General features: G+C 34.3%; 2 protein-coding genes across 2 annotated transcripts in view; both read left to right on the plus strand.

Annotated features, from left to right (window-relative positions):
- Nucleotides 1–15,503, plus strand: part of egflam (EGF-like, fibronectin type III and laminin G domains) — a 23,460-nt gene extending 7,957 nt beyond the window's left edge. The window contains exons 7-24 of the mRNA XM_026240513.1: nt 2,079–2,245; nt 3,181–3,293; nt 3,435–3,852; nt 6,410–6,510; nt 6,583–6,683; nt 7,434–7,578; nt 7,748–7,937; nt 8,789–8,914; nt 10,081–10,324; nt 10,444–10,555; nt 11,376–11,492; nt 11,704–11,884; nt 12,909–12,932; nt 13,062–13,140; nt 13,819–13,962; nt 14,081–14,164; nt 14,354–14,457; nt 15,053–15,503. Coding sequence (XP_026096298.1) covers nt 2,079–2,245; nt 3,181–3,293; nt 3,435–3,852; nt 6,410–6,510; nt 6,583–6,683; nt 7,434–7,578; nt 7,748–7,937; nt 8,789–8,914; nt 10,081–10,324; nt 10,444–10,555; nt 11,376–11,492; nt 11,704–11,884; nt 12,909–12,932; nt 13,062–13,140; nt 13,819–13,962; nt 14,081–14,164; nt 14,354–14,457; nt 15,053–15,204 — 2,602 coding nt within the window. The 3' untranslated portion in view covers nt 15,205–15,503. The remainder of the gene's footprint in view (nt 1–2,078; nt 2,246–3,180; nt 3,294–3,434; nt 3,853–6,409; nt 6,511–6,582; nt 6,684–7,433; nt 7,579–7,747; nt 7,938–8,788; nt 8,915–10,080; nt 10,325–10,443; nt 10,556–11,375; nt 11,493–11,703; nt 11,885–12,908; nt 12,933–13,061; nt 13,141–13,818; nt 13,963–14,080; nt 14,165–14,353; nt 14,458–15,052) is intronic.
- Nucleotides 15,504–20,432: 4,929 nt separating this feature from the next.
- LOC113067913 (melanopsin-A-like) lies at nt 20,433–26,838 on the plus strand. The gene is made up of 9 exons (XM_026240396.1): nt 20,433–20,599; nt 21,946–22,079; nt 22,252–22,455; nt 22,941–23,112; nt 23,203–23,358; nt 24,629–24,736; nt 25,216–25,390; nt 25,604–25,720; nt 26,602–26,838. The coding sequence occupies exons 1-9, from the start codon at nt 20,466–20,468 to the stop codon at nt 26,836–26,838; spliced, it is 1,437 nt and encodes a 478-aa protein (XP_026096181.1). The 5' UTR covers nt 20,433–20,465.
- The last annotated feature ends 332 nt before the right edge of the window (nt 26,839–27,170 follow it).

Here is a 27,170-nt window from a genome sequence, read left to right on the forward strand (position 1 = left end):
TTAAATTAAATTAAATTAAATTAAATTAAATTAAATTAATAACTTTGTAGAGAAGTTCATATATCATATATCATTTGTCATGATTCATATTTATTTTTTATTATTTGTATTTATCATAACATAAATCTTTAAATCTAATGGTCTTTCTTAAGGCCAGTTGGTTGATTAATTACAATTAATTAATTAATTACACAATTTTATACATATATATATATATATATATATATATATATATATATATATGAACATTTATATATTCAATAAAGAACAAATATATAAAAATCTTCAATACTATAGTAGTCTTATAAAACTTTACTCTATTTCTTGTCATTGATCAGAAGCTTTTCACTGACCTAAAGTGCACAGCTCAGTTCTTATTCTTAACTGTAATTAAAACTAAAATCATACAAATTTTTAAAATATTAAATAAATATTAACTGAACTAAAATAAAATAGAAAATAATTTTCAAAAACTATTTCTCCTAGTTGTCAAGGCAACATTTTTCATTTTTGTTATATGCTAATACTAATACATAAAACAATTATATAATTTTTTTTTTTTATGAAACCCAAAGACTAATTGACAAAAAAAAAACTGCATTTCTAAAACTGTAACTACAATTAAAGTGAAAACAGAAAATAGAAATCTAAAATAAAAGAACTAAGTCATAAAAAGAATAAATTCACTGAAGTGTGTCCAGACATGTTACTGGTGTCCTGCTGTACGTTTGTGTAAAGTATATGTGCATTTGGGTGTGAAATTAGCATGTTTGTAATCCTCATGGATAATTATGCTACATGGTTGTCGGACTGTGTCCTCCTGCAGATTAGACTCACTCCCCCCAGAGACCGTCTGCTTCTCAGATTAACAACCTTTCACATGATTGCCCAATTTAGTCTCTCTTTAACATGAACAACACCGAACTGCAGATGTGTTTAATGGCACTATCAATTCTTTCTCAGTCTTCAGTGCATTTGCTGCTTGCAAACTAGAATGTTTTCATTTTGACACATGGAGTTTGTTTAATAAGGCACGTTTCACTATTACCTCTGCTCATACTCAGGTTTAAGGATTTCTAATTAAATGCCTGAATTTGAATTGAGGTTGAAAGCAGGATGCAGAATTTCTATTTGAATGCAAAAGAAGAAATATTAACATGTTAAAGATATTCTAAGAAAAGTATATGAATGTAATATGTGAAGTGCCACCTATAGAACTTTGCCACCTATTTGCTTGTATTTATTTAATTGTATTTGTCAACTTAACTTTTGTCAACCCGAGGCCCAGAGTGCTATTTTATTATTATTCACATTATTTAATAGCTTTTCTTTTTATGTTTTTTTTTTTGTTTGTTTTATTTTAATTTTAGTTTTTTTGTTTGGGATTTAGTTATTATTATTATTATTTTTATTTTTATTTTTTCTGTTAAGTTTCTAAATAAATAAATAAGAGTTAGTTAGTTAGATAGTTGCTCAACATTACTCATTGTTAAGTTTTTAAGTGTAGGATTTTTATTGAATATGTATATTTAATTTTATTTTAACTTAATTTAAGGATTAAAATCTGCCGTCATTTTTCTTAAAATTTTCTAATTGTATTATTGCGATTTCTTTTATATTTCTATTAGTTTCATAATAAATACATAATAAAAAATATAATTTATTTTTTAAGTTTTAGGTGTAGTTATTTTACTATTTCAACTTTAACAAAAAAAAAAGTAGCATTGGCAACAAACTGAAGTAAAATGTAGTTGCTAATTTTACTTTTCTCATTTTTTTATAAGTTTTAAAGTGTAAAATTTCATTTAATATTTTATTTCATTTTATTTCAATTCAACTTTATCTCAATCATCTCAATTTTAATCTGCTTAATCACATTGTCACCTGTCTAACAATAAAACCTGAAAAAAAGTTCCATGAATTTGCTGTGAGGGCAAGACCTAAAGTCATGATTGTAAACTTGGGCTGGACCCTAGCATAATCATTGAAAATTTTGTCTTCATATTTAAAAAAAAAAAAAGAAAAGAAAAAGAGAAAAGTATATAGTAGAGTTTTAGTGTTACAAGTGTGTGTTGCAGAGCGGAGATGGACACTGAGTGGACGTACATCAGAGAGCCAGTAGAGTCGAACTCTATGGTGCTCAAGGGTCTGCTTCCTGAGACGGAGTACCAGTTTGTGATCAGAGCCGTGAACGCACACGGGATCAGCCCTCCCAGTGCCATCAACAACCCCGTGCGCACCCTCGGTGAGTTACAGTGCGGTCAGGACAGGACCTTATGAGACCCTCAGGTCTGGGTAGGTTACTGGTTCACCATTGTGTAACTTTGGATAAAAGGGTCTAATTTGTTTGGATGCTACTCTCAGGTTTGTCTGCATGCATGGTGCGGACTAATTAAATTAAGCATCTTAAAGCCTGTTCATTTAGAGGAAGATGCTCCTCGTGGTCACACAATTGCCACAAGGAGGAAGATTAGAGCTAGTTACCCGCCCCAACCCTCCAGCAGACAGATTAAAAACAGAGACCCCCAAACAAGAATTTGCTGCTTTAGGTTTGATGGTCTAGGCATCCAACCAGTTGGATCCACCCAAAAACAACTGGATTTAGACAACTGCTTACCACCTCATGTGTTACTTTTAGGCACAAAATTTGGTCGGTTCAGAAATATAAAAGTGCATCAAAACAAAACAAACAACATATTGTTTGTGCTAATTTTTAATATTTCTATATAACATTAATTTATTTTTTATTTCAGTATTAGATTTAGTCATTTATTACTATATATTACTTTAAGTTTTTTGAAGTTAGATTTTTTTTAAGTTATATAGTAACTTAAAAATAATATAACTTAATAATATAAATATATATAAATATATATATATATATATATTTTTTTTCAGGTTTTATTTAGATTCATGAAAATTAAGTTTTAGTTTATTAACAATGCTTGGGAGGAGGACTTTTTTTCAGTGTAATGCATGACCTATGTTGAATCTTTTGAAATACAGTTCTTGAAAAAAAAAAGAAGTTTGCAGTCAGAATCTACTGTATGTTTCTGTATTGTAATGTAAAATAAGGTGTGTTTTGTGCATGAAATCATGATAATTTTTTTCCTGCTTAATGCACTTGTTATGAGGTCAAATTACTAAAATATGAACTGCTTTATTAAAAAAAAAAAACAGGTTCAGGAGATATAGGCAGTGGAGACTATGACGTCTACATCTCAAACTCTGACAGTAAAGATGAGGACGGGTTTGAAACAGATGACTCTGATTATGATGTCTTCATTGAGGAGGTGAGCCATCTTTTATATTGTTAAAGAAATCTACAATTGAAAAATGCAAAAATCAGAAAAAAGAGTGATCTTGAAAAAAAATAAAAAAAAGAATCTGTTGTTATTTAATCTCTCCGGCATTCATCTGTACATTTCTTGCAGATAAAGTCGTTATCTAGCAGTAAGAAAAGCGGCAGACGGTCTCAGCTTCGCTCCCGCGTCGGGACTCCCGGTAACGGAAATGTTATTTATAGGATGCGAACACCTGTTTCCCAAAATATCAGCTTCACACCAACAGCAGTGGCAGCATGGACCACATCAACAACATTCACTAGCCCCACCTCCAGAACAACCACCACACCTGTTGCACTGACAGGCTCCGCCCCCACCACGCCTCCTCCCGTAGTTCCTTCTCCCAGTCCGTCGGTGACGCCGTGGAAAGGGGAAAGACCCCGGGTCTATGATGTACCATGTGACGAGACGGTCTGCCCTCCCGACAGCTTCTGCATCAACGATTACGACACTGGAGGCTCTCGATGTCACTGCAACCTCGGTCGCCAGGGAGACTTCTGCTCAGAAGGTGAGTTTGTTTACAGTGAGAGTCAATATTCTGAATGACGTAAATCAGTTCATACGGTATTTGATGTTTAATATTAACTGCCAGAGAAAAGTTTGGAGCAATTAAGATTTTTAAAATGTTTTTAAAGGGGGGGTGAAATGCTCGTTTTCACTCAATATCCTGTTAATCTTGAGTACCTATAGAGTAGTACTACATCCTTCATAACTCCAAAAAGTCTTTAGGTTTATTATATTCATAAGAGAAAGACAGTCTGTACCGATTTTTCCCGGAAAAACACGACCGACTGGAGGCGTGACGTGTGGGCGGAGCTAAAGAATCACGAGCGCCAGTAGGCTTTTGCGTTGAGAGCGTTTGGAAGCTGTGACATTACCTTGAGGAAAAAACCATCATCCAAAACAAACCATGGCTAACAGTCAGATTCAGCCGTTTATTTATGATCCAGAATCAGATCCCGAGGCTGAAACTGAACGAGAGCAGCAGCAGCAACGACTCGCTCCGAGCGGGGCTCCGGCATGGGAGGCGGACGCACTAACAAGGAGGCAGAGATATTTGAAGCAGTTTTACTCACCGCCTGCGGTTCCAACACACGATCGTGACCCTTTTTCGTTTTGATTGCATCATCCTTAAGAAATAAACGATACGCAAATCCGGCGTCAAACTGGGCCTTGTTTGTAAAACAAGCATCTTCGAAATGCAGGGAACAAACACAAACACTTGCACAACTCCGTTAATGCTCTGTAAAAATAAACTCCATCCACTGGTCCCTTAATGCTGTTTTTTTTTTTTGGTAATCTGTGCAGGGTTGTCTTGCCCTGGCAACCAAAAACACACTCCTTTTGTGACATTTCGCGACGCTCCCGCTCTGATCAGTGAATGTCTGTGCTCTCAGTGCTCTGCTATACGGGAGCACGCGCTCTTCCGGCAGAAGTGCCCTTAGGACCCATATAAGGAAATTCCACTCCATCTAACGTCACACAGAGCCATACTCGAAAAAAACTTTCCGAAACTTGTGACAAACCGGAAGTATTTTTGGAACAGAAATACTCCTTCAAACGTACAACTTAATTTTTGAAACTTTGTCCATGTTTAGCATGAGAATCCAACTCTTTAACAGTGTAAAAAAACTCAGTATGCATGAAATAGCATTTCACCCCACCCCTTTAAGATAATCACTTCTGCAAATTCAGCTTTGCAGCACAGGAATAAATTGCCTTCAAATTGAAACAGTTATTTTAAATTGCAATCATATTCTATAATATTACTTTAATTTTACTGTATTTTTTGATCAAATAAATACAGCCTTGGTGAGAATAATAGACTTCAAAAACCTTAAAGAATGTAATTATTCTACACGTTTGGCCAGAATATTATAATTATGTTAGATTACGAAACGCAAACATTTTGCTGTAAGTGTTTTTACCATGTTGCTAACTTCTACCAGACTCAAAGAGAAAGTAAAAACTAAAAAAAAAGCAAAAAAATGAAATGGGTCATCATTGATTCTCCCGCACCTTGTTCTAAATCTGTTTAATTTTTGACTGAACGATCCCCTTTGTATGATGCCACTGAATTAGACCACGCCCCTTCACCGAAACCCCACCCACTAAAACATGCAAAATTAACATCCAGAGACAGTTTCTAATAGGCTTGTTTGTGGACTGGCTTAAAAAGAAGTCCAAACTCTGACTCTTTTCTGCTGTTTAGATGATCTAAGGCAGTCAGCGAGACAGATGTGGTAACCTATGACACATTTTTTGAAATCTGAAAACTAGTATATTTTATATGTGGTATTTAAAAAAACGGAAACAATATAAATAATCATTTTGAATGATTCATTGATGTTTTACAGAACTTTTATGGTGGAATAAGCTATTTCGTTTCTTTTCTTAGTAGACATGATACAACCAGATGTTTTTTAAAGTTTAGTTTGATTCAGTAATCTCAGTCTCTCTCTCAGATGGGTGAAGGATTTGTGTCTCTTTTCCTTTTTCATTGCATTTCTTCCTCCATCTCTCTCTCAGGTCTTCTCTGAGGTCTCTTGGGAGTGTGTAATCTTTGAGTGTGGAGGGTTTCATGTGCTGTTGTCTATTCCCCTGGCATTCCTCTCTAAGTCTTAACCTTTTCAGAGCGAGTACAATAACATTCTAAAATCAAGTTGACTCCACAGACAAGATATTGCTTTATTGTTCTCTCACAGCATTGCATATCAGTTTCAATATTTTTAAATACAATATATGTTGTGCTGAAAATGGCAATTGCATGAAATCTCACTATTCTAGTGAGCTGAACTCATTCTGAGTGTCAAAACATCAGCTTGGGTACTGGCCAAATAATATACATGTATGTTATATATTCTTTCATATAGCCTCTAGGCTCCAGATGTTTTCCATTTGTTCCAAACTTACCTGATCCTATAAGTAGACTATGCTGAATTATTATATTGTATCTGTTTCCAAATAGAAGTCATTGGTCTGTCCACTTCAGACTTGTTTGAATATTTATAGCATGACTCTCGAGACTGAAACACACTGTAACTGCTTAGCTTTGTGTCTTACAGGTCTGACGGTCAATTTCCCAAAGTTGTATGGCTACTCCCACATGACGTTTGAACCTCTTAAAAACTCTTACCAGAGCTTCCAGATCAGCCTGGAGTTTAAGGTAATCACACTTGAATACGTTTGAGAGGTTTCTGAGACCAGACGCTTATGAATCACTGCTTTGACCTCTCAGGCTGAGGCTGAGGATGGATTGCTGTTGTATTGTGGAGAGAATGAACACGGTAGAGGAGATTTCACCTCGCTGGCCCTCGTACGGGGAAAACTACACTACAGGTATCTCTGATTTTAAATACAAATCTTGCAATTCTCCAAAATATTCTGCTCTTAATTCAACTCATGCTGATTCCAGTCAAGCTTTCTCTCTCTCTCTCTCTCTCTCTCTCTTTCTATATATATATATATATATATATATATATATATATATATATATATATATGTATATGTACAGTGAGTGTGTGTTCAGTAATATTTACATATTGGATTGTTTTCCCCTCATGAATGTATATTCCCATATACATGTATAGTATATTTATCCAAATATGAAAACCCCCCAAAAAAAAGATTCTGAAAAAAAAAATGTTTTGACTAACATAGCTTTTATATAATACATAATATTTTCATTGTGTTTTTTTCTTTCTAAGACTATTTATTTGTTGAATCATGACTGGTTTTTCCATTTATAATTATGTATTGTTTAACTTAAAACTATAATTTTTCATTGCTTCAACTATAAATTTTTTTTTTGGTTTAACTGTAATCAGAGTTGTTTCCAGTTTCACTTATTAATGTTAATGTAAATTTATGCATTTAGCTGACCCAAAGTGACTTACAGTGCATTCAGGCTAACATTTTTTACCTAACATGTGTTCCTTGGGAATCAAACCCACAACCTTGCGCTGCTAGTCGCAATGCTCTACCACTTAAGCCACAGGAACACTATTGATGAATTGTTTATTTTTTTTCTCTTTGAAATGTAATTTATTTGTGATTATTTGTAATTGATCTTGAATTTTGTGTGCACAGGTTTAACTGCGGTACAGGTGCAGCTCAGATTGTAAGTGACAGCTCCATTGTGATTGGACAGTGGCACAGGGTCACAATATTTAGAGACGGCATGAATGGCTGGCTGAGATTAGACAATGACACACCAGTGTCAGGCCGTTCTCAGGTATGCATGCTTTCACACAGCACAAATTATAGAAAAAAAGTATAAAAAAAATGAAGTCGGGTGTTGTGGCTGGTTTTGTGTCATGCTGTACTGACCAATCAGCATCCAGGGCTGGAACGATCAGTTTTCTGAAATGCATCTAGCAACCTTTGTTCTTTCTCTCTTTTAGGGTCAGTACACTAAAATAACGTTCCGCACGCCTTTGTTTCTGGGCGGAGCTCCGAATGCCTATTGGCTGGTGAGGGCGGTGGGCACCAATCGTGGCTTTCAGGGCTGCATGCAGAGTCTGACTGTCAACAGTAAAGCCATTGACATCCGCCCCTGGCCTAAAGGAAACGCACTGAGCGGAGCAGACATCGGTTAGTTTGACATACCCCACAACTATGAGTGTCCAAATACATTTGGTCTTTATTTTGAATAGCTTTATCTATTGTTTTATGATTTTCAAATCTTAAAGTCTTTTTTTTTTTGTCAAATACTTAAAGTAGACTTGTTCCAGCATAAATTATGTCTAGCTGGGGTTCAGCAGTTGATAATGAAATCATAATTGTCAAATGTAAATAATGCATCATTGAAAAATAAAAGCAGTCAAAATAAAGCACTAAAAATTCAATATTTTTTATTTGTTTACATGCATGTCAAGTAATCATTAACTGACATCAGATAACTGTGATGTTTGGGTCAGATTTTTTTTATTAATACTTTTATTTACCAAGGATGCATTAAATTAAACTACATTTTAAAATGTAGACATGTTAAAATTTTCAGAAATTATATATAGAGTATATACAGTGTGTGTATAAATATATATAAAATACTAATAAATTCTGATTCTTGAAAAACAAACATTGTCCAATATTTAACCTTGATAATCATAGCAAATGTTTCTTGTGCAGAAAATCAGCATATTAGAATGATTTCTGAAGGATCATGTGACAGTGAAGACTGGAAATTCAGCTTTGCACCACAGGAATAAATTACATTTTAATATATATTAAAATACAAAACAATTATTTTCAGTTGTAATAATATTTCAAATAAATGCAAATAAATGCAGCCTACCTCAAAACCATTCATTATTACTGCCCCTGAATTGTTGAATGACAGTGCAGTGATCTAATGCATTGATATTCAGACATTTTTATATGTCCACATCATGTTGGTATAAGTGCATATGTGTTCAAAGCATCTCCTCATCTGTGAATTTCAGGGGAGTGCAGCAACAGTGTGTGTGAGAAGGTCACCTGTGCTAATGGAGGAATCTGCTTTGCCAACCGTGCGGATGGCTTCATCTGTCTGTGTCCTCTCGGCTATAAGGGCTTCCTCTGTGAGGAGAGTGAGTCACACACGCTGGCGTTTGCTTGTGTTCACACACACACACACACACACACACACACACACTCACTCACACTGGTTGCATGTTTTCTGGGAAAATGCCATAGGCATAATGGTTTTTATACTGTACAAACAATACTTTTTATTCTCTAACCCTATCCCTAAACAACCCCGCACACTAAACTTTCTGCATTTTTAGATAAAAAAAAACACACACTTAAGTGTCATGTAATTGACAATTAAATGAAAAAGTGTTCACAATCTCTTTTAAATTTATACTTATTTTTTTTTAACCACTAAAGTAAGATTTAAGTACTTCTTTAAATGAAATTTTATAATTACAGAAATCTCAATAATATTCTGATTTGATGCTTGAAAAACCTTTCTTATTACTATTAATGTCGAAAACAGTCGTGCTGCTTAATAAAATCTTACTGACCTCATATTTCGATTTCAAATATAACGATTCATTCACACATTTTCACTTAAGTACTATATTTTTAAATGTAATTTAACAATTGTTTTTGAATTGAAATATGGCTAATGTAATGTAAAACATACATTTATGTTATTTCTGCAACTTGAATATCATGCATTTAAATGAATTTGTCATTTTCTAATGATGAATATTACATTTAGAATAGCACACTACAGTAAAAATTACAATAAAGTACTTTTACATATGTATGATGTATGTTTGCAGACATCAAAATAGGTACTTCTTTAAAGCATGACAAAATTATGATTAAAACACTGATTTTAATTTGAGATTATTACAAAGTGCACTTTTTCAGCTGTGCTTAAGTTAAGAAACATTTTACTTTAAGTGGCCTTTTATTTAACCAACATGATCTACAAGTACTGTACAGTTAAAAAATAAATCAAAAATACTTTTAAAGCAAAATTTCAAGAACACATTTAATACAATTAAGTGAATTAATAAGTATCACAGAGTCTCCAAAACAGTGCAAGAACATAAATATATGTCTCACATGACATAAAACACAGCATTTAACACACAAAAACAACGAGAGTGTAATAACAGTGTAGTAGTAGTAAATACAAAATGTTGTTTTCAGGTTCCAAAATGAATTTGAACCAGCAAACACAGCCAGTCACTCAGTGTGGCATTACCTGACTTCATATTTCTGACTTCTATGTCTCCAGGTTTCCTGTTGTCTCTACCCCAGTTTAATGAGAGCATGTACTCGTACGCCAGCGCCCCCTGGCCTCAGCCCTCCCACAACTACCTGTCCTTCATGGAGTTCGAGATGACCTTCCAGCCGACCAATCCTGACGGCACGCTGCTCTACACCGATGATGTGGCCAGTCGTGACTTCCTGTCCATCAGCCTGGTGGGTGGATACGTGGAGTTTCGCTTCGACTGCGGCTCGGGTGCCACAGTTATCAGGTAGAGTGCGTAGTGAAGTCCTAAAGCTTTGAGTTTCTTGCCATTTTGGTAGATGACTGGGAATCAGCTGTTAAATATTCAGTAAGGATCAGAAACTATATCATTGCTTCTGTTGTCAGGAGTGAAGAGGCCGTCGCTACAGACGCGTGGCATGAGTTGCGTGTCTCACGTACAGCAAAAAATGGCATTTTACAGGTAGACAACCAGAGACCAGTGGAAGGCATGGCAGAGGTGAACACTTTCATATTAACTGAACACATTTACTCCACCGTACAAAAGTTGGTCAGTAAGATTTTTTTTTATATTTTGGAATATTTTTGTACTCACCAGGGCTGCATTTATTTGATCATAAATGCCATGAAAACGGCAATGTTATGAAACATTGTTAAATTTAAAACAACTGTTTTCTGTTGTAATATATTTTAAATGTGATAAATTTCAGTGATGCAAAGCTGAATTTTCAGCATTATTACTCTTCAGTCTTCAAATCATTTTAATATGCTCATTTGCTGCTCAAAAACATTTTTGTTTTTAATTATTTTGTTCAGAGTTGAAAAGTTTTTCTTGTTTTTTTTTTCATGATTTTTTAAAATAAAAATAATAGAAGGTTTAAAAGAATATAATTTATTAGAAATATTTTATAACATATTGTTTTTACTGTCACTTTTGATCAGTTTGATGAAAATTAACTAATAATTGTGATCCCAATCTTTTGAACATTAGTGTAAGGAGATATTTAGAGTCTTTCACTTAATTTAATTAGTTTAGTTTCACTATATACTTTTAAATCGGGATATTTTATTTTATTATATTTTTCATTTTAGCGTTTTATTTACTTGAAATAATTTCCTTTAATGAGAGTGAAAACACACTTTTGCTCTTAATATGGGCTTTTGAACATCATTTAATGACAAGAAAATCTATAAATGTATAAAACAAGGGATCTGTATGCTTTCTTATTATTTTGTATGTATATAGTGTATTGTATAACAACAAGAATATTAATAATAATCTCTCTCTCTCTCTCTCTCTTGTTTTCTTTCTCTCTCAGGGTGCATTTACACAGATCAAATGTAGTTCTCCTCTCTATATTGGAGGAGTTCCTAATTATGATATTACTAAGACGAGCGCTGGCGTCCTGAGACCCTTCAGTGGAACTGTGCAGAAGGTACTAGAGTTTAGAAACTACAGACACCCAGTGCACCCTAACAACTACATAGCAATGTTAACAAATAGTCATGATTATTAAGAAGTGTAAATTCAGCAGCAGTTAATTCAATATGAGATTGAATATGCTTAGTGTCCAATGCTGCAGCACCTGACTCTTTACAGATGTATGCAGATTCATATATCATTTTCATTCTTTCCTCCTGACCCAGATCACTCTGAATGACCGCACTATAGAGCTGAATCCCGGTCAGGCTTTTGGGGTGAACGTGTTGAACGCTGATCACCCGTGTGTGGAGAACCCGTGTGCTAATGGAGGAACCTGCAGGCCGAAGTGGGACGGATACGACTGTGACTGTACGCTTGGGTATGATGGGAAACACTGTCAGAAAGGTGAGAAAGCAAACAACTCGAAGGCATAGGTGCTCCTGAAGATCTGCCGTTCAAAGTTTAGCTTAAATTTGAATCACACAAACTTGAAGCCATAATCCAGGGATAAGTTAAGAATGGAATCCTTACATACTCCCGATGCAATTATTGACAAATGCATAATGTACAGTATGTGAGAAACATACTTTATCCCATTAAAATTAGTGCATGCAGCACAGTACTGTACATGATGTGCACCATGCAGTATTTAATTCCAAAAGTAGTCAATGTTAAATGATTTACTGCCATACTACTCTTACTATTTCAAGGTATGCAGATTTCTCATATGAATTTATGTTATATGTTATTGTTAACAGAAGACTACAGCTACAATTCTGAAAATCACTTTTGTAATAATAATATTTAACAAATCCTAAAAAGCAGAAAGGTTGGCTTTTATTTAACTATAATAATTTACAAAAATTACTAAAACTAAAGCAAAAATAAAAATAATTTACAGCTATATAGAAATTAACATAGACATATTTGAATAAATAATATTATATATATTATGTTATGTCATTTTAATTACAAAAGCACATTAAAAAATGACAAAAGCTTATAAAAATAGTTAATTAAACTGAAAAAAAAAACAATAATAATGTATCTCAAAATGCATTGCACAACATTTAATCTTACATGCCATCATGCATATCCTCTTTGACTCATTATTTGATCAGGTTGTGTTTTTAAATACAAAATCAGATTAAAATGCAAATTACAATATGAGTATTACTGCAAACGATGGAAACTACTAAGCTTTGCATGGTGCTTCTCAAATTATCAGTATAAGGTTGAAACTACACTCTGCAGGAAGGCAGATATCCAGGAGTGGGACTGAGCGCAAAGTGAAAACTTTCCCCCCGTAGTATTTTTTGTTTGGTTTTAGACTGAGATGTCGCTCTGATATTCTTTGCAGACTTCTTCCATAACACCTCAAAATCTTTCTTAAGCTTCTTTTATTCTGTTTTGTGCTCTCACTGTGCAGAATGTGGGAATTATTGCTTAAACAGTAAGTACTAGAGGCAAAATCTTATTCATGTCTGTTCTCTAATAAGAATGGCTTTAGAGTATTGATGATGTGTGCTGCCATCTAGTGCATGTAACAGAGCTGTGCACCGTTTGTTGTTCACTTTATCAGCTGTCACTGAATCTATTGAGATCCCCCAGTTCACTGGACGCAGCTATCTGACATACGACAACAGAGATATCCTCAAAAGGTAGAGTATTTTTGCTTTTACACTCTATAGTCAATTAGTCCCTGCACACTTTTTCAGCAGCCTTGGTTCTAAAAGTATTTATTCCATTCATTTTTCTCATAGGGATTTTTTTCAAAGTCTTTGTTAATGTATTATATGCCATAAACTAAACCAAGCAGCTATGAGGTGAATCATTACAAAGTTGGATTTTAATTAAAAAAGTATTTGAAAAAAAAAAGACAAAAATAATATGTGCTTAACTGCTTTAGTGAGGAAAAGAACTACAATCCATCGAAAGCACTGCAAATGACAATCAAACTAAATTTTACAATTGTAAAATATAAGACTATTCATTTAAAGTTATTGATTATAATTATAAAAACAATAGATTTAAGCAAAATGTCCATTACATCATTTGCAGTGCTTAATGGAAGAGTGTGTGGATAGTGCAGTCTCGCACAGTATCATGGGTAATGTAGTTTCCCACCTTAAATTCCACTGTTAAATCAAGTCCAAACCGATGGATTCATCAAAAGCATTTTCATTGGAGCTCAGTGTAGGCCTGTCTTTATAAGTTAAAAATCTATTTCCCAAAGAACTCAATTGTTGCACTCTGTGCTTAATATGAAGATTTTGTCTTTTCTGTACATTCTGTACATGCATGCACACATGCTAATATAACTGTGCGTGTCTGTGCAGGGTATCAGGTTCCAGAACAAACATGTTCATGCGTTTTAAGAGCACATCTAAAGATGGTCTTTTACTGTGGCGGGGGGACAGTCCAATGAGAGCCAACAGTGACTACCTGTCTCTCGGCCTTCAAGACGGGGCGCTCATTTTCAGGTATAACAACATATACATCTGCATGCACCCATATGCTTAAAGACATGAGATTTACATTAATATGTCAGACAATTTCCAGATCTTAAGGTCCTCCTAACCTCTCTTCTTCTCTCTACAGTTATAATCTTGGTAGCGGAGCTGCCACTGTGGTCATTAATGGCACATTTAGTGACGGCAAATGGCACAGAGTGAAGGCTGTCAGGTCAGACATTTGCCATTAAAATGTCTTTATCAATATGTCACATACTGTACTTTAGCATATTTGTTTTCTTTGAGCATGAAAACTGTTTAAGCTGTAAATTCTACGTCAAATGTCAGGCAATTTGCACCATTTAAAACATCTGTAGTTTTCTCAGTTTAACAGTCAAGATGGTTTTGTCTCTGTTTGAAGGGATGGACAGTTTGGTAAACTAACCGTTGATGATTATGGAGCTAAAACGGGCCGATCTCCTGGAAAGATGAGACAGCTGAACATCAATGGTGACCTTTACATTGGTAAGAATAAATGCAATTATGAAGTTAACTGCAATGTGCTAAAGATTGTGATAATGACAGTAGATGTTCACTCAAGAGTGTGTATGAAATAAAGTAGGAATAAAAAAACACTAACATTCAGAAGTGGTTTTATTGAAAGAAATTCAGCAAAGATGCATTCAATTGTTTAACAGTGACAGTAAAGACATTTATAATGTTTAAAAGCTGTTTGTTTTGAACCTTCTATACATTACAGAATCCTGAAATAAATTGATTACAGTTTTGATAAAAATATGAAGCATGTTTCTTAAACAGCAAATCAGCATATTAGAATGATTTCTGATTAAGAATCATGTGATGATGAAGACTGCAGTAATAGTGCAGAAAATTCAGCTTTGCATCACATGAATAAATACAATTTCTATTCAAAAAGAAAATTGTTATTTTAAATTGTAATCATTTTTCATGAATATTACTGGGGGTTTTTTCAACCAATAAATGCAGCTGTGGTGAACATAAGAGACTAAAAAACAAAAATAACTTTTGAATGGAAGTGTATGTATTGTACATGTATTTGTCTAGTTCTGTTGGTGATTTTGATTTCACACTTCTCCAGGGGGGATGAAGGAGATCGCCTTGCACACTAACAGGCAGTACATGCGAGGTTTAGTGGGATGCATTTCTCATTTCACTCTGGCCACAGACTACCATCTGTCTCTGGTTGATGATGCAGCTGACGGCAAGAACATCAACACCTGCACCAACTGAACACCCGAAAAACACCAGTATCTGTGATCCAAGAACAACATCATCAAAATAACAACAATATCAGGAACACCAACATCACTGACCTCAGCTGAGAAGCAACAAATACATTTGCAATTGCAGCCAAAATTAATATATGCCCCATTCAACCCTTCAAAACGATCCTAGTTAGTCAACAGTAAGCTACAGTATAATGTAATAAAAGAGCCAAACTTACAGCATTTAGCTTGGAACATTGTACATGTGGTGAGATGAGGATGAAAGTGTTTTCTTCCATTATATACCAAATTCCTGCACCAACAGCAAGAGTTGTTTAATAGTGTAATATTAATCAGTGTAATAACAAAACGGTTTTCAAACATGTAGTTGAATCACAGTAAATAAATGTTTTAATATTTCATAAGCGAGCATGCTTTTATTTGAAGGCAAGCCCAGCTCAGATGATGTTTGTCCATCATGCAACATTTGATCTTTTACAGTAACAACTAAACATATTTATAAGCCAAACTGTGTATGTTTTCAAATCTACAAGCCCTTTTTATGGCACTTACTGTATGATTCTGCAACCAGTTCTTGTCCCCAGTCAGATGGGTCCTCTTGTATTATTCTCTTCAAGGGCAAAGGTGATGGAGAGATGTATTTATATAATTCATATTCTTTTTTTAAACCATTAATTTTGAATCAGTATTTAGACTGATGAATTTATAGATGAAGATTGTTTGTGATGAGTAGCTGTCGTGTAGTGTAGTAAACGTCTCTCTCGTGAGGTAATGTTTGCAGTGTGTGTTTTTAGTGGTGGAAGGACAAAGTGATGTGATTTTTCTTTTGTATCAGAGGGTTTTCTTTAACGTCTCTGCCACTCTTTTCCTTCTGGCTACAAACTGGTAGGAATCCCAAAGACTCTTTTATGGCTTCTATAGCTGTTTATTTATTTTTGTTCATGTAAGTTAAAGGATGTCTGCAAAAAAAATCTCTTCATTGTTCTGCCTTGATGTTTTAAAAGCCTATCATTTTGCCATCAAAAATGTGACTTATTGCTTTCATTTATTTCATTAAATAAAAAGAATGCCAGACACTTCATTTTACAAGGGTGTATCTTTAAATTTATTTTAAAGCCTTGTAATTACAAATCTTTCTTAAAAGACAGTCAAAACAGAGACAGTCAAAACAGTATAAACCATATATAGCTATATATATATATATATATATATATATATATATATATATATATATATATATATATATATATATATATATATAAAATAGCGATTAATCGCATCCAAAATAAATGGTTTTGTTTATATCATATGTATCATATATACAGTGTATATTATGTACATATAAAGACATATTCATATAAATTATATAATATATAAATCTATTTAACATATAAACGTAACATATTTTTCTTAAATATAGTCTATGCATGCATGTGTTTGTAGCCTATTTATACATAATAAATACACAGTACACACGCATATATTATGTAAACAAAAACATTGATTTTGGATGCGAATAATCTCGATGAATGGTTTGACAGCACTAATATATATTAGAGAGATAGAAAACCTAAAAATTTGAAATTTTGTCTCATATTTACATCACATAGGCTAGTTAATAAATATCACACGAGCTGTAGCCTAAGTGCAATATCACAGCAGTGCAAATGTGATAAATTAACATTACTCATCTTATACAACAGTTAATTTAAAAAAAAAGCGTTGGCTTTGAAGTGGCGCTGCACAGACCGATCGAAGTATGACATCACAGTACCGCGAGATCGATTCAAAAGCACAAGGAGTCGTCTGATCTCGAAGCTCTTGTGGTTCTTTGATGACACACACCGATCGGTCGGATGATGATGATCCGCTTCAAGTCGAACAAGACTAATGATTCAATGAACCACTCATAAAGAACCATTTACTTCACTCCTGAATGAATTAGCCATTTGAACGAATCAAACGAATTAATAAATTACTAGATGACTTAATCATTAAGACATTACCACCGCCTACTGGCAGTTTTAGTTTATTATTTAGAGTATCATTTCATTAAAGAAATAATTGAATATTATCATAGTAATAATTATAAAATTAAGAAAATAAATTATTAAAGTAATAGTTTACCCAACATGGCCAACCAAAAATAAAAAAATTAAAATGAAATAAAAAATAAAAATAATACAAATTTAAATAAAAATGAAATTTCTGTCATCATTTACACACATGGTCTATTTAGAGTATAATTTCATTAAAGAAATAATTGAATATTATCATAGTAATAATTATAAAATTAAGAAAATAAATTATTAAAGTAATAGTTTACCCAACATGGCCAACCAAAAATAAAAAATTAAAATGAAATAAAAAATAAAAATAATATAAATTTAAATAAAAAAGAAATTTCTGTCATCATTTACACACATGGTCCAAAAGAGTAAGCTATATGTAATACATTTTATCAAACAAAATATTTCTTGCTGAACCTACTTTTTGTCATTTCTGTTTGATGCTTTGCACAACAATGACTTTAAATTATATTTTCAGAGCAATTTCTCCAAATTTTATGTGCGTCAACTAGTTCTTCGTATTTTAAACACTAGATGTCAGCAAAAGATTTCTGAGAAAGCTGAAGGTTAAGCCCATTCAAAGAAGATTTATTTTATTATTATTTTGTTGTTGTTGTTGTTATTGTAGGCTATTAGTGATACCTGTGTCTCAGATCTGCTGTGCTAGAATCTGACTGCATCTTACATTAAACTGTCTATTGTTACAGTAGATTTTGGTGTATTTGAAACTCTGTGATTAACTTAAAGGAAATTTTTAAAACCCCACATTTTGGGTTTAATTTTTGCCCTAAACTCAAATTTGATCTTGGACAGAGAGCATTATTCGGGCTGATATGAGCATTTTTTACACAAGCAAGACACAAGTGTGTTGTTGTATTGATATAATTTTCAGTTAATCATGATTCACAACACAGCTGTTCTTAGATATTGAATGTGTCTGTGTTAATGCCCTAAAATACCCTCCTTTTCTGTCCAGGTCGACACATTTCTCCACATAATGCTGACGTTTAAGTCCAACAGAGCATCAGCATGTAATGAAAACTGTTCATTCCAGAAAAAACAAAACCAAAAAAAAAAAACCCATTATAATTCATCTTGGCCTAAATAAGAGTAATCCCAAGACAACAAAAGATTAAGATGCGACATGACTCAGATTGCTAAATTTAAAGCCTTGGTAAATTGCAGGATATCTTATTTCACTGGGGAATAGATCACCAGTCATGTGGAGTCAGACAATAATTACGAACTCATGATTTATTTCCATGCAAACGTAATGCTTTCCAAGAAAATCTATCTATCCCTGAAGACCCTCCTCCCCCCAAAAGGTTTTGATTTAATTGCGAAATGACTACGTAAATGTCAACAGAATTCAAGTGAAAGCTTATTTTCTGTTTGAATTTGGCAGATTTTCTAAATAATGTTGTTGTTTTTTACCTTAGACTCAACTTATCACATTCCTCTATCTGCTTTTAGTCTTTTGCATTGTTTATGATGTTATTGCTGTTGCCAATTTGTGCACCATTACTATACTGCAAAACATTCTCTTGATTAAACCCACATTTAATTTCATGCCATTGTTACTTTATGCACAATGCTGCAGAGGGATGATTTGTTCAAGACAGGCTAAAGAGGCTTATATCGATCTTTACATGTGCAGCTGTCCTATGGAAAATCAGATGTCAGGATCCCTAAATCTCTCCACTCATCTGAACAAGACTGTCTTAATCATCATATTGAGTTGAGAAAGTTGTGGGTGGTTGCTAGGGTGTTGCTATGCAGTTGCTAAGGTGTTCTTTCCGGTAGATAGGTAAAAGGTCCCACCTGCAAGTCTCATGATCTCTACTTCTGTAGCACACACACACACACACACACACACACACACACACACGAATAGACAGTTCAAAAGAGCAGCATTTCTAATAAATATAATTTTTGTTTAACAATGTCTTTACTGTCACTTTTGACCAATTGAGTGCATCCAAAGTATTAATTTCTTTGAAAAAATCTTACTGACTCCAAACTTTTGAAAGGTGCACATTCATCTCCATTAATAAAGGAACTTAATTTCTAAATGATGTCAGTTTTGCCCCCCGCAGATCTTAGATTAGGAGTGAGAACCTCTCACAGTATGCTCCAGGTTAGTTAGATTGATTCCTTGAGCTATAATATGATCAGCTGGAGGCTGGTGTGTTACTGTGAGCACGCTTGTCATATAGGCTGAATTAGAGTAATGCTGTTATTGTCGCTGAGGTTTTAGCTAAGATTTAGGATTATGGAGAGAGATATAATCCCACATCTTTCAATCCCACAGAGGCCATTGACTGCCGTGGAGAGAACAGAAGTGATGCCTGGATTACGGAGCTAAAGCGATGAGAGAACATGCGGACAGACACACAAGGTCTCTCAGGACGAACCATTAAGCTTTTTTATTCGCTGGTTATTGTAGGATAAAATAAGGTGGTCACAGTCGAAAGTGTTTTCTGCTAATGTTATACCAAAGCTTTGTATTGTCAAATGTACAAGAGTAGAACTCTGACAGTATAATCAAGCTCGATGGATGTAGTAAGTTATCAGGAGACTTTCCCCCAACTTTTTTTATTAATACTTTGAATTTGACATACTTTAAACATATACTGTTTTTCTACTGTACAGTAGGAAATTATGCACTTTTGGATGCCAACACACACTCATGCATTTTGTAACTATTTACACTTAATCAAATTAGTGTCTAAATAAAATGAATTTGATTTGTATGTTTTCAAACAATCTGCTTACATTGTATGGGTCAAAATTATCAATTTTTATTTTATGCCAAAAATCATTTGGATGTTTAGTAAAGATCATGTTCCATGAGGATATTTTGACTGGTAATGGTGCTCTATTTTCATAATAACCTGCCCCTTGTGTGTGTGTGTGTGTGATGAGCATGGGATCGTTCTGAAGACACAAAAAGCTTGGGTGGGACAGATGCTGGAGCGAGGGGTGTGTCATGTGACATGACAAGTAGGTCGCAGTGTGTCCATCTGTTGCTGTTACTGATAGCGTTTAACTAAACTCTCTCTTACTCTGAGCAGAGACAGACTGAGAGGAAGGGATGCGGGAAACCGCAGAACGAGACCATGACTGAGTCTGCGCTCAGGTTGGGTTTGTTGAAGAGCTGTTCTTCCGTGTTTGTTGCTGTATCTTCAGTTTGGTGATGGAGCCTCAACGGCAGATCTACAAAAGACTGGACATCCCGGATCATGTGCATTACATCATCGCCTTCGTCATCCTCATCATCGGCACTTTGGGAGTCACGGGCAACACTTTGGTCATGTTTGCCTTCTACAGGTATGAATGCTTCGTTTTGTTGAGGTGAAGAACTTTCCGCTCGTGTCGGTAAGTTTGGTGTTTTATTAGTTAGCACTGTAATTAATTAATTATCAAACTCAATTTGAAAATGTTATTGAAATTGTATTAGTAAATTGGGGAAGTGTGGTAAAACTAGAGCAGGCAGTGAGATACTAGTAAAAAGCATGTTTTTTTTTTGTTTTTTTTTGCACTACACTCATTTGTTCAGATTAAGGTTACTCAGGCAAAACACCCTGCAGGTCACCGAACAGCCCTAATCCTCATTTTCCATAATTGTTTTTTTTAATATGTATTAAAAATAGGTCATTTTTATGGCAGGGAAATTGTGAATATTGTGAATGAGGTATAAATAACAAGGTTTATTTCAGTTCCATAAATGGGTGCAATTATTAAAATCATGGGCTTCTGAGAGTGAAAAGAATTGACTGCTATTCCAGGAATGCAGGGAATCCCTAGAACTGCTGTACATCGATGGAAAGAACTGAAATGGGGGCATTTGATCTGTTGGATGTCAGCTTTGACAAATAACTCATTTGCATCTCATCTTCTTTTTATGCATTTACAATGAAGGGTTTTGTCAGCAAAGAATAGTAGGGATATAATCATTCTGTGTGTGTAAAAAAATTACATATTTGCTTTTAAATGCAGTTAAAAGGATAGTTATGGAATATTTCTGCCATGAAAAAAAAAATTATTGCTACTTTGTGTCTCACAGTTCGGATTTTTTTTTCTTGCAAATCTGACTTATTTTAATACAAAATCTGAATTGTGAGATGAAAAGTTAGAATTATTATTTTTTTGTTCTGGGGTTTAAACAAAAAGACAGCATTGTGAGATACTAGCTATATAAACTCAAACGTTTGTGAGATGTTATAACTTGCAGTTGAGCGATATAAACACTTTTGAGATGAAAAGTCACTGTTACCTTTTTTATTTCCTTAAAAAAAACATAATTGTGAGATGTAAACTACAAATTTGTGGGAAAACGTCAGAATTGTTAGATATAGACTTATAAAATTCTGAATTTTATTCACTGGTGGAAACACACTGTTATAAGACAGTTAATCAAAAGAAAATTACTTTTGAAATGACTTAAAGATATTTTTACTGGAAAACAAACAGTTTTAGTTCACATTGACTCCCATTGTACTTTTGGTCCATATATAGGGAGTCAATGGTAACCTAAACTGTTATATCTTCAAAATATCTTTTGTCTTTTGCAGAAAAAAAAGAGTTAAATTAATTGTTCATAAACTGTGTTTTTTCTGTTTTAACAATGGAATAAATGGAATAAACATAACTTGGTCTCAATATTTTTTGTGCAGTAATAAAAAGTTGCGGAGCCTGCCAAATTATTTCATAATGAACCTGGCGGTCAGTGATTTCCTCATGGCCATCACACAGTCTCCAATGTTCTTCATCAACTGCTTGTTTAAGGAGTGGATGTTTGGGGAGCTGGGTAACATGATCTTTTTACAGACATTTGTAAGATTTTGAAAGATGTAGAACAAACATCACATACAAAAAAATACAAAAAACAGACTTATTATTATTCTATAAAAAAATTTTTCACTCAAACCTGTCTTGACTGTTATACAGACTAGATTCTCTATACTGCTTTGTGTCTTCAGGATGTAAAATATATGCATTCTGTGGTGCGCTGTTTGGCATCACCTCGATGATTAACCTGCTGGTCATCTCTATCGATCGATACCTGGTCATCACCAAACCGCTGCAGACCATCCAGTGGAACTCCAAACGCAGAACCTCTCTGGCCATCCTGTGCATCTGGATCTACTCGCTGGCCTGGAGTCTGGCACCTCTGATTGGCTGGAGTAAGATTTCATCCTTCTTCTGTTAAATTCAGACATGAAATATTTGAGATCTCCTTCAAAGCTTTCAGAATCTTCCAAAAAATAAGTAAATAAATAAAAAACTTTTAAAATATTTTTTTCTGTATTTTTTAAATAAACTGACAGTATCTTTAAACAAAACAATTATTATTTTATTTATTCATAATTAGAAAATAGTAGAAACTTTGCTGAAGTGATTATTTTTATGAACTTTATTTTATACAGATAATCTGGAAAACACTCTAGCTAAAGTATTTTTTACTAATAGCTTAATGCAACTCTTTATCTTAAAATGATTGTTTTTCTCTCAATAGTGAGTTCGGATCTCACAATTCAGAATTTTTTTTTTCTCAGATATCTTGCTATTGCAAAGATATTTTTATAAGATATTTTATTATCTGTGAACTATCCCTTTAAGATGTGACTTTAGCTTGAAATGTCGGATGTGTCTTTTAATGCTCCTGCAGGTTCCTACATCCCTGAAGGTCTGATGACATCCTGCACGTGGGACTACGTCTCACCTTCTCCCAGCAACAAGAGTTACACCATGATGCTGTGCTGTTTCGTCTTCTTCATCCCTCTGGCCATCATCCTCTACTGTTACCTGTTCATGTTCCTCTCTGTACGAAAGGCCAGCAGGTCTGAGCTCCTGGAGGCGTTTTCAAATTGAAGAGTGTTCACTGAAAAGTGTTAATGTGTGTGTGTGTGTGTGTGTGTGTGTGTGTTTAGAGATCTAGAGCGGCTGAGCACTCAGAAGTCCAGTCTTGTGAAGCAGCAGTCCATGAGGAGTGAATGGAAACTGGCTAAAATAGCAGCTGTGGTCATAGTGGTGTATGTGCTGTCCTGGGCTCCCTACGCGTGTGTCACCCTCATCGCCTGGGCAGGGTGAGTGCTGAGCATCTACACGTTTGTATTTCTGGAGGATCATGTGATGCTGAAGCCTGGAGTGAAGATGCTGAAAATTCAGCTTTGCATCACAGTAATACATTACATTTCAAAATACATTAAGAAAAAAAAGTTACACTGTAAAATAGGACTGATTTTACAAATAAACGCAGCCTTGTTGAGCAAAAGAAACTTCTTTCAACAACATCAAACATTCTCATGACTCCACAATTTTAAAGAGTAGTGCACATCAAATTCCGTGACTACATGCATTATACATAAATATCAGTATTATTGTCACATGCAGCTGTATGGGGTTGTAAAATTATGGCCTCATACTGATTTTACAGCCATGTGATGAGAACAAGACAACAGCTCACTTGTGTTCACTGTCCTGCTCTGTTGTTATCTGTCCTGTAGGCATATGACATAGTCTTTCCTCTGAGATTAAAGAGATACATTTGATGAGAAGTAACTATGAAATATAGTATGTGTCCTAAATTTGAAAGTGTACTGTTCCTAAAACATCTTATTTCTCGTGCTTGCTATTTAAAATTTGGGAAGAATGTGGATAATTTCAGTAATGGGGATTCTGTGTAACCCTATATGTTTAAGTACTGACAGTTACTGGCTATAAAAAAAGTTTCATTTGCAGATTTCAACCATATAACAGGACACATTGTAACACTATGTGGGCTAACTTTTAACTGTTTAAAGACGCTTATATTAAGAAAAGTTTTTAAATAGATATTTTTGCGCTGTGTAGTGTTGAAGATATAGTTTTGAGTCATCGTTATTGTTATTAGTAATCCCTTTGGAAATCAGAATTCTAGAGGACACAAAAAAATAAAATGTTGCAAAAAATATTCAGAAATGACATAAAAAAACAAGCAATAATGGAAATTTTGACTCATAACCAGCTACTGAGATACAGACCAACATGATGAAAGTCCTCAATACAGTATATGATGCATTGAATTGGTACACTAGATGCTATTTATAGTTTGTCAGAATATATATCAGAAGTGTTACAGTGTCTGTAATCTGCAAATCCCCTGATTATCTGGCACTTTTCGATGTACATTTGTCTGTGTATGTGTGTGTGTTTGTGGATCTCTAGCTATAAGCTCAGCACAGCTGTGTGAAGTAGGAAGTGATTATAAAACATTATAATCTCTTTTTCTCTCTTCAGCACTGCACTTGATTTTTTTTTTTTGGAATGACCTACATGCATTTAAAAGTAACTGTATTTTTTCCTGTGTTTTCTCAGGCATGCAGGCATCCTCACACCCTACTCTAAAACACTGCCTGCGGTCATCGCCAAATCATCTGCCATCTACAACCCTTTCATATACGCCATAGTTCACACCAAATACAGGTAAATAGATAATGAAACAAACAAAATACACAATAACGCATATTTCATGCAAAAACATGTTTGTATGTGGACAAAATAAATACAAAGGGTTAGTAGAACATTAATGTCAAGCAGTGGCCGCAATGCCCCAGACTAAAACTAATTTAAACGATTTATAATATAATATAATATAATATAATATAATATAATATAATATAATATAATATAATATAATATAATATAATATAATATAATATAATATAATAATATGCATTCAAACAGTTTATTTAAATAATAATAATTGATATTTTAATGTTTTTAAATTACATGTTGTTTTATAATCATTTGTCACACCAAAAGTCTATTTAAGTGAACTAAAAAAGTTGATGACATATTATATATATATATATATATATATATATATATATATATATATATATATATTTTTTTTTTTTTTTTTTTTTTTTTTCATGTCATGACATATATTAATTTGTCTGCAGAGCCACATTGGCTGAGAAGGTCCCAGGTTTGTCCTGCCTGTCTCGTGTTCAGAAGGACTGTCTCACCTCTTCCACCAATAGTGATGCCTCTGTCCAGGACACCAGCATCAGCAGACAGTCATCAGTCTCCAAGAACAAACTCCACAAAACCACCGCCAACGACTCCAGTACTATGGTACAGTAGAAATGTCCATACTTTCATATCAATGGTCTTAACTTTGAATCGTACAACCTGCTCAATACTACACACTTTATATCAGTAACACTGCTATTATCAAAATCTTTAGGATGCTGAATAAGGTGCTGGTTTTTCCATGGATCTATATTTTAGGGTGTGTTTATGTGTGTGTGTGTGTGTGTGTGTGTGTGTGTGTGTGTGAGATTGCAGGTAATGGGAGAAACGGAGCTAAATCTGATGGTGAACAGGTCCAACTTGACTAAAGTGTCATTTAGAAACTTAACGAGACAACGGATCCTCAAATGCTCCTCGCTGCTGATAGAGAAGGTGAGGTTGAAATCACTGGAACTGAAACATTAATATTTCACTTAAGATTTTGTGGAAAACCTACTTGCCCCCAGGCCATCCAAGATGAGTTTGTTTCTCAATAAGATTTGGATACATTTTTCATCACTTGCTCATCAGTGGATCCTCTGCAGTGAATGGTTGCCATCAGATTGAGAGTCCAAACAGCTGATAAAAACATCACAATAATCCATACCCCTCCAGTCCAGCATTTACTGTCTTGTGAAGAAAAAAAATTGCTTCATATTTGTAAGAAGCAACCTAACTTTAAATAATCTCTTCTGGCCAAAATACGAGTCCATAATAACGCTTCCTCCAGTGGAAAAGTCCAGCCCATGTTGTCCTCTCACATCAAAATACACCAATAAATTTAGTTTAAAAATGTTTTGGCATTTGATCTCTGCATATTTCACTTCTGATTCAGACGAGACAATTTTTATCCCTAGCTAAAAAAAGTATTGTGGATAAAGAACCATTTAATGATTGATTTGTTAATGAAAAAATTTAGCTTTTTTCTTTACCAGACATCAACTGTTGGAAATGAGTGCTGTGGATTACTGGTTATTATTGTGATGTTTTCATCAGCTGTTTGGACTCTCATTCTGACGGCACCCATTCACTGCAGAGGATCCATTGGTGAGCAAGTGATAAAACGCTACATTTATTCAAATCTGTTCTGATGAAGAAATAAACTAATTTGCATCTTGGATGGCCTGAGAATATTTTCAGTAAATTGAAATTTTTTGGTGAACTTTACCTTTAAAAAGACTTATGAATCAAACTTATAGACCAAATGAATGTACAGGAAGGGGTGTGTCCATATACAGTAATTCAACCAATCACCAAGTGTATTTGTGTTCTAGCCTCCGGTTCAGATGAGAGAGTCGTTCAGTCTATGCGAGCGAGATCTCGTCTCTGGTTCCCTCGCCATGGCAACAGCACCAACGGTCATTTACACTAAGAAGAGCAGGAGTGCTGACATGACCTCTGACCTCTCATTTAACCCTAAGAACGACTCTTTGACCTGGAGCTCCTCAGACGCTCTCACAATCATCTTCAGTCCAGCTCCAGAGAGCAACATGAGAGAAGATACAGCATGAGAAGAAAAGTCTGGATCTCACTGTCAGGACTTAATATCTGACCTCACAAACACAAACTGGAGACTACAGAGAGCTTTCTCTCACGAACCGACCAGCACTGATCTGGCACTGTTAAATCAACTCTGATTCTGACTAGATGTGCACTTCATGAAGGAATCATCAGTGCTTGAGAAATGACCTTTTAGAGGTGTGTGTGTGTGTTTGACAATCAAAGGCTATTTGTTTTTATTGAAAAGGTTTTTTTTATTTACATTTTTTTTGTCTGAAGAAATTCTAAAAATAATATATTTGTACATTCCTTTTGTCTTCACACACATGAACCACATGTTACT

Source organism: Carassius auratus, linkage group LG30F (assembly GCF_003368295.1).
Source record: "Carassius auratus strain Wakin linkage group LG30F, ASM336829v1, whole genome shotgun sequence".
NCBI classification, from domain to species: domain Eukaryota; kingdom Metazoa; phylum Chordata; class Actinopteri; order Cypriniformes; family Cyprinidae; genus Carassius; species Carassius auratus.

Excerpts from the sequence above, each read along its gene's own strand:
- LOC113067913 (XM_026240396.1), top strand. The coding sequence starts at position 20,466 with ATGGAGCCTCAACGGCAGATCTACAAAAGACTGGACATCCCGGATCAT. Across the intron at positions 25,391-25,603 it reads CCAACGACTCCAGTACTATG|GTAATGGGAGAAACGGAGCT; the intron begins GTACAGTAGAAA and ends GTGAGATTGCAG. Across the intron at positions 25,721-26,601 it reads CCTCGCTGCTGATAGAGAAG|CCTCCGGTTCAGATGAGAGA; the intron begins GTGAGGTTGAAA and ends TTTGTGTTCTAG.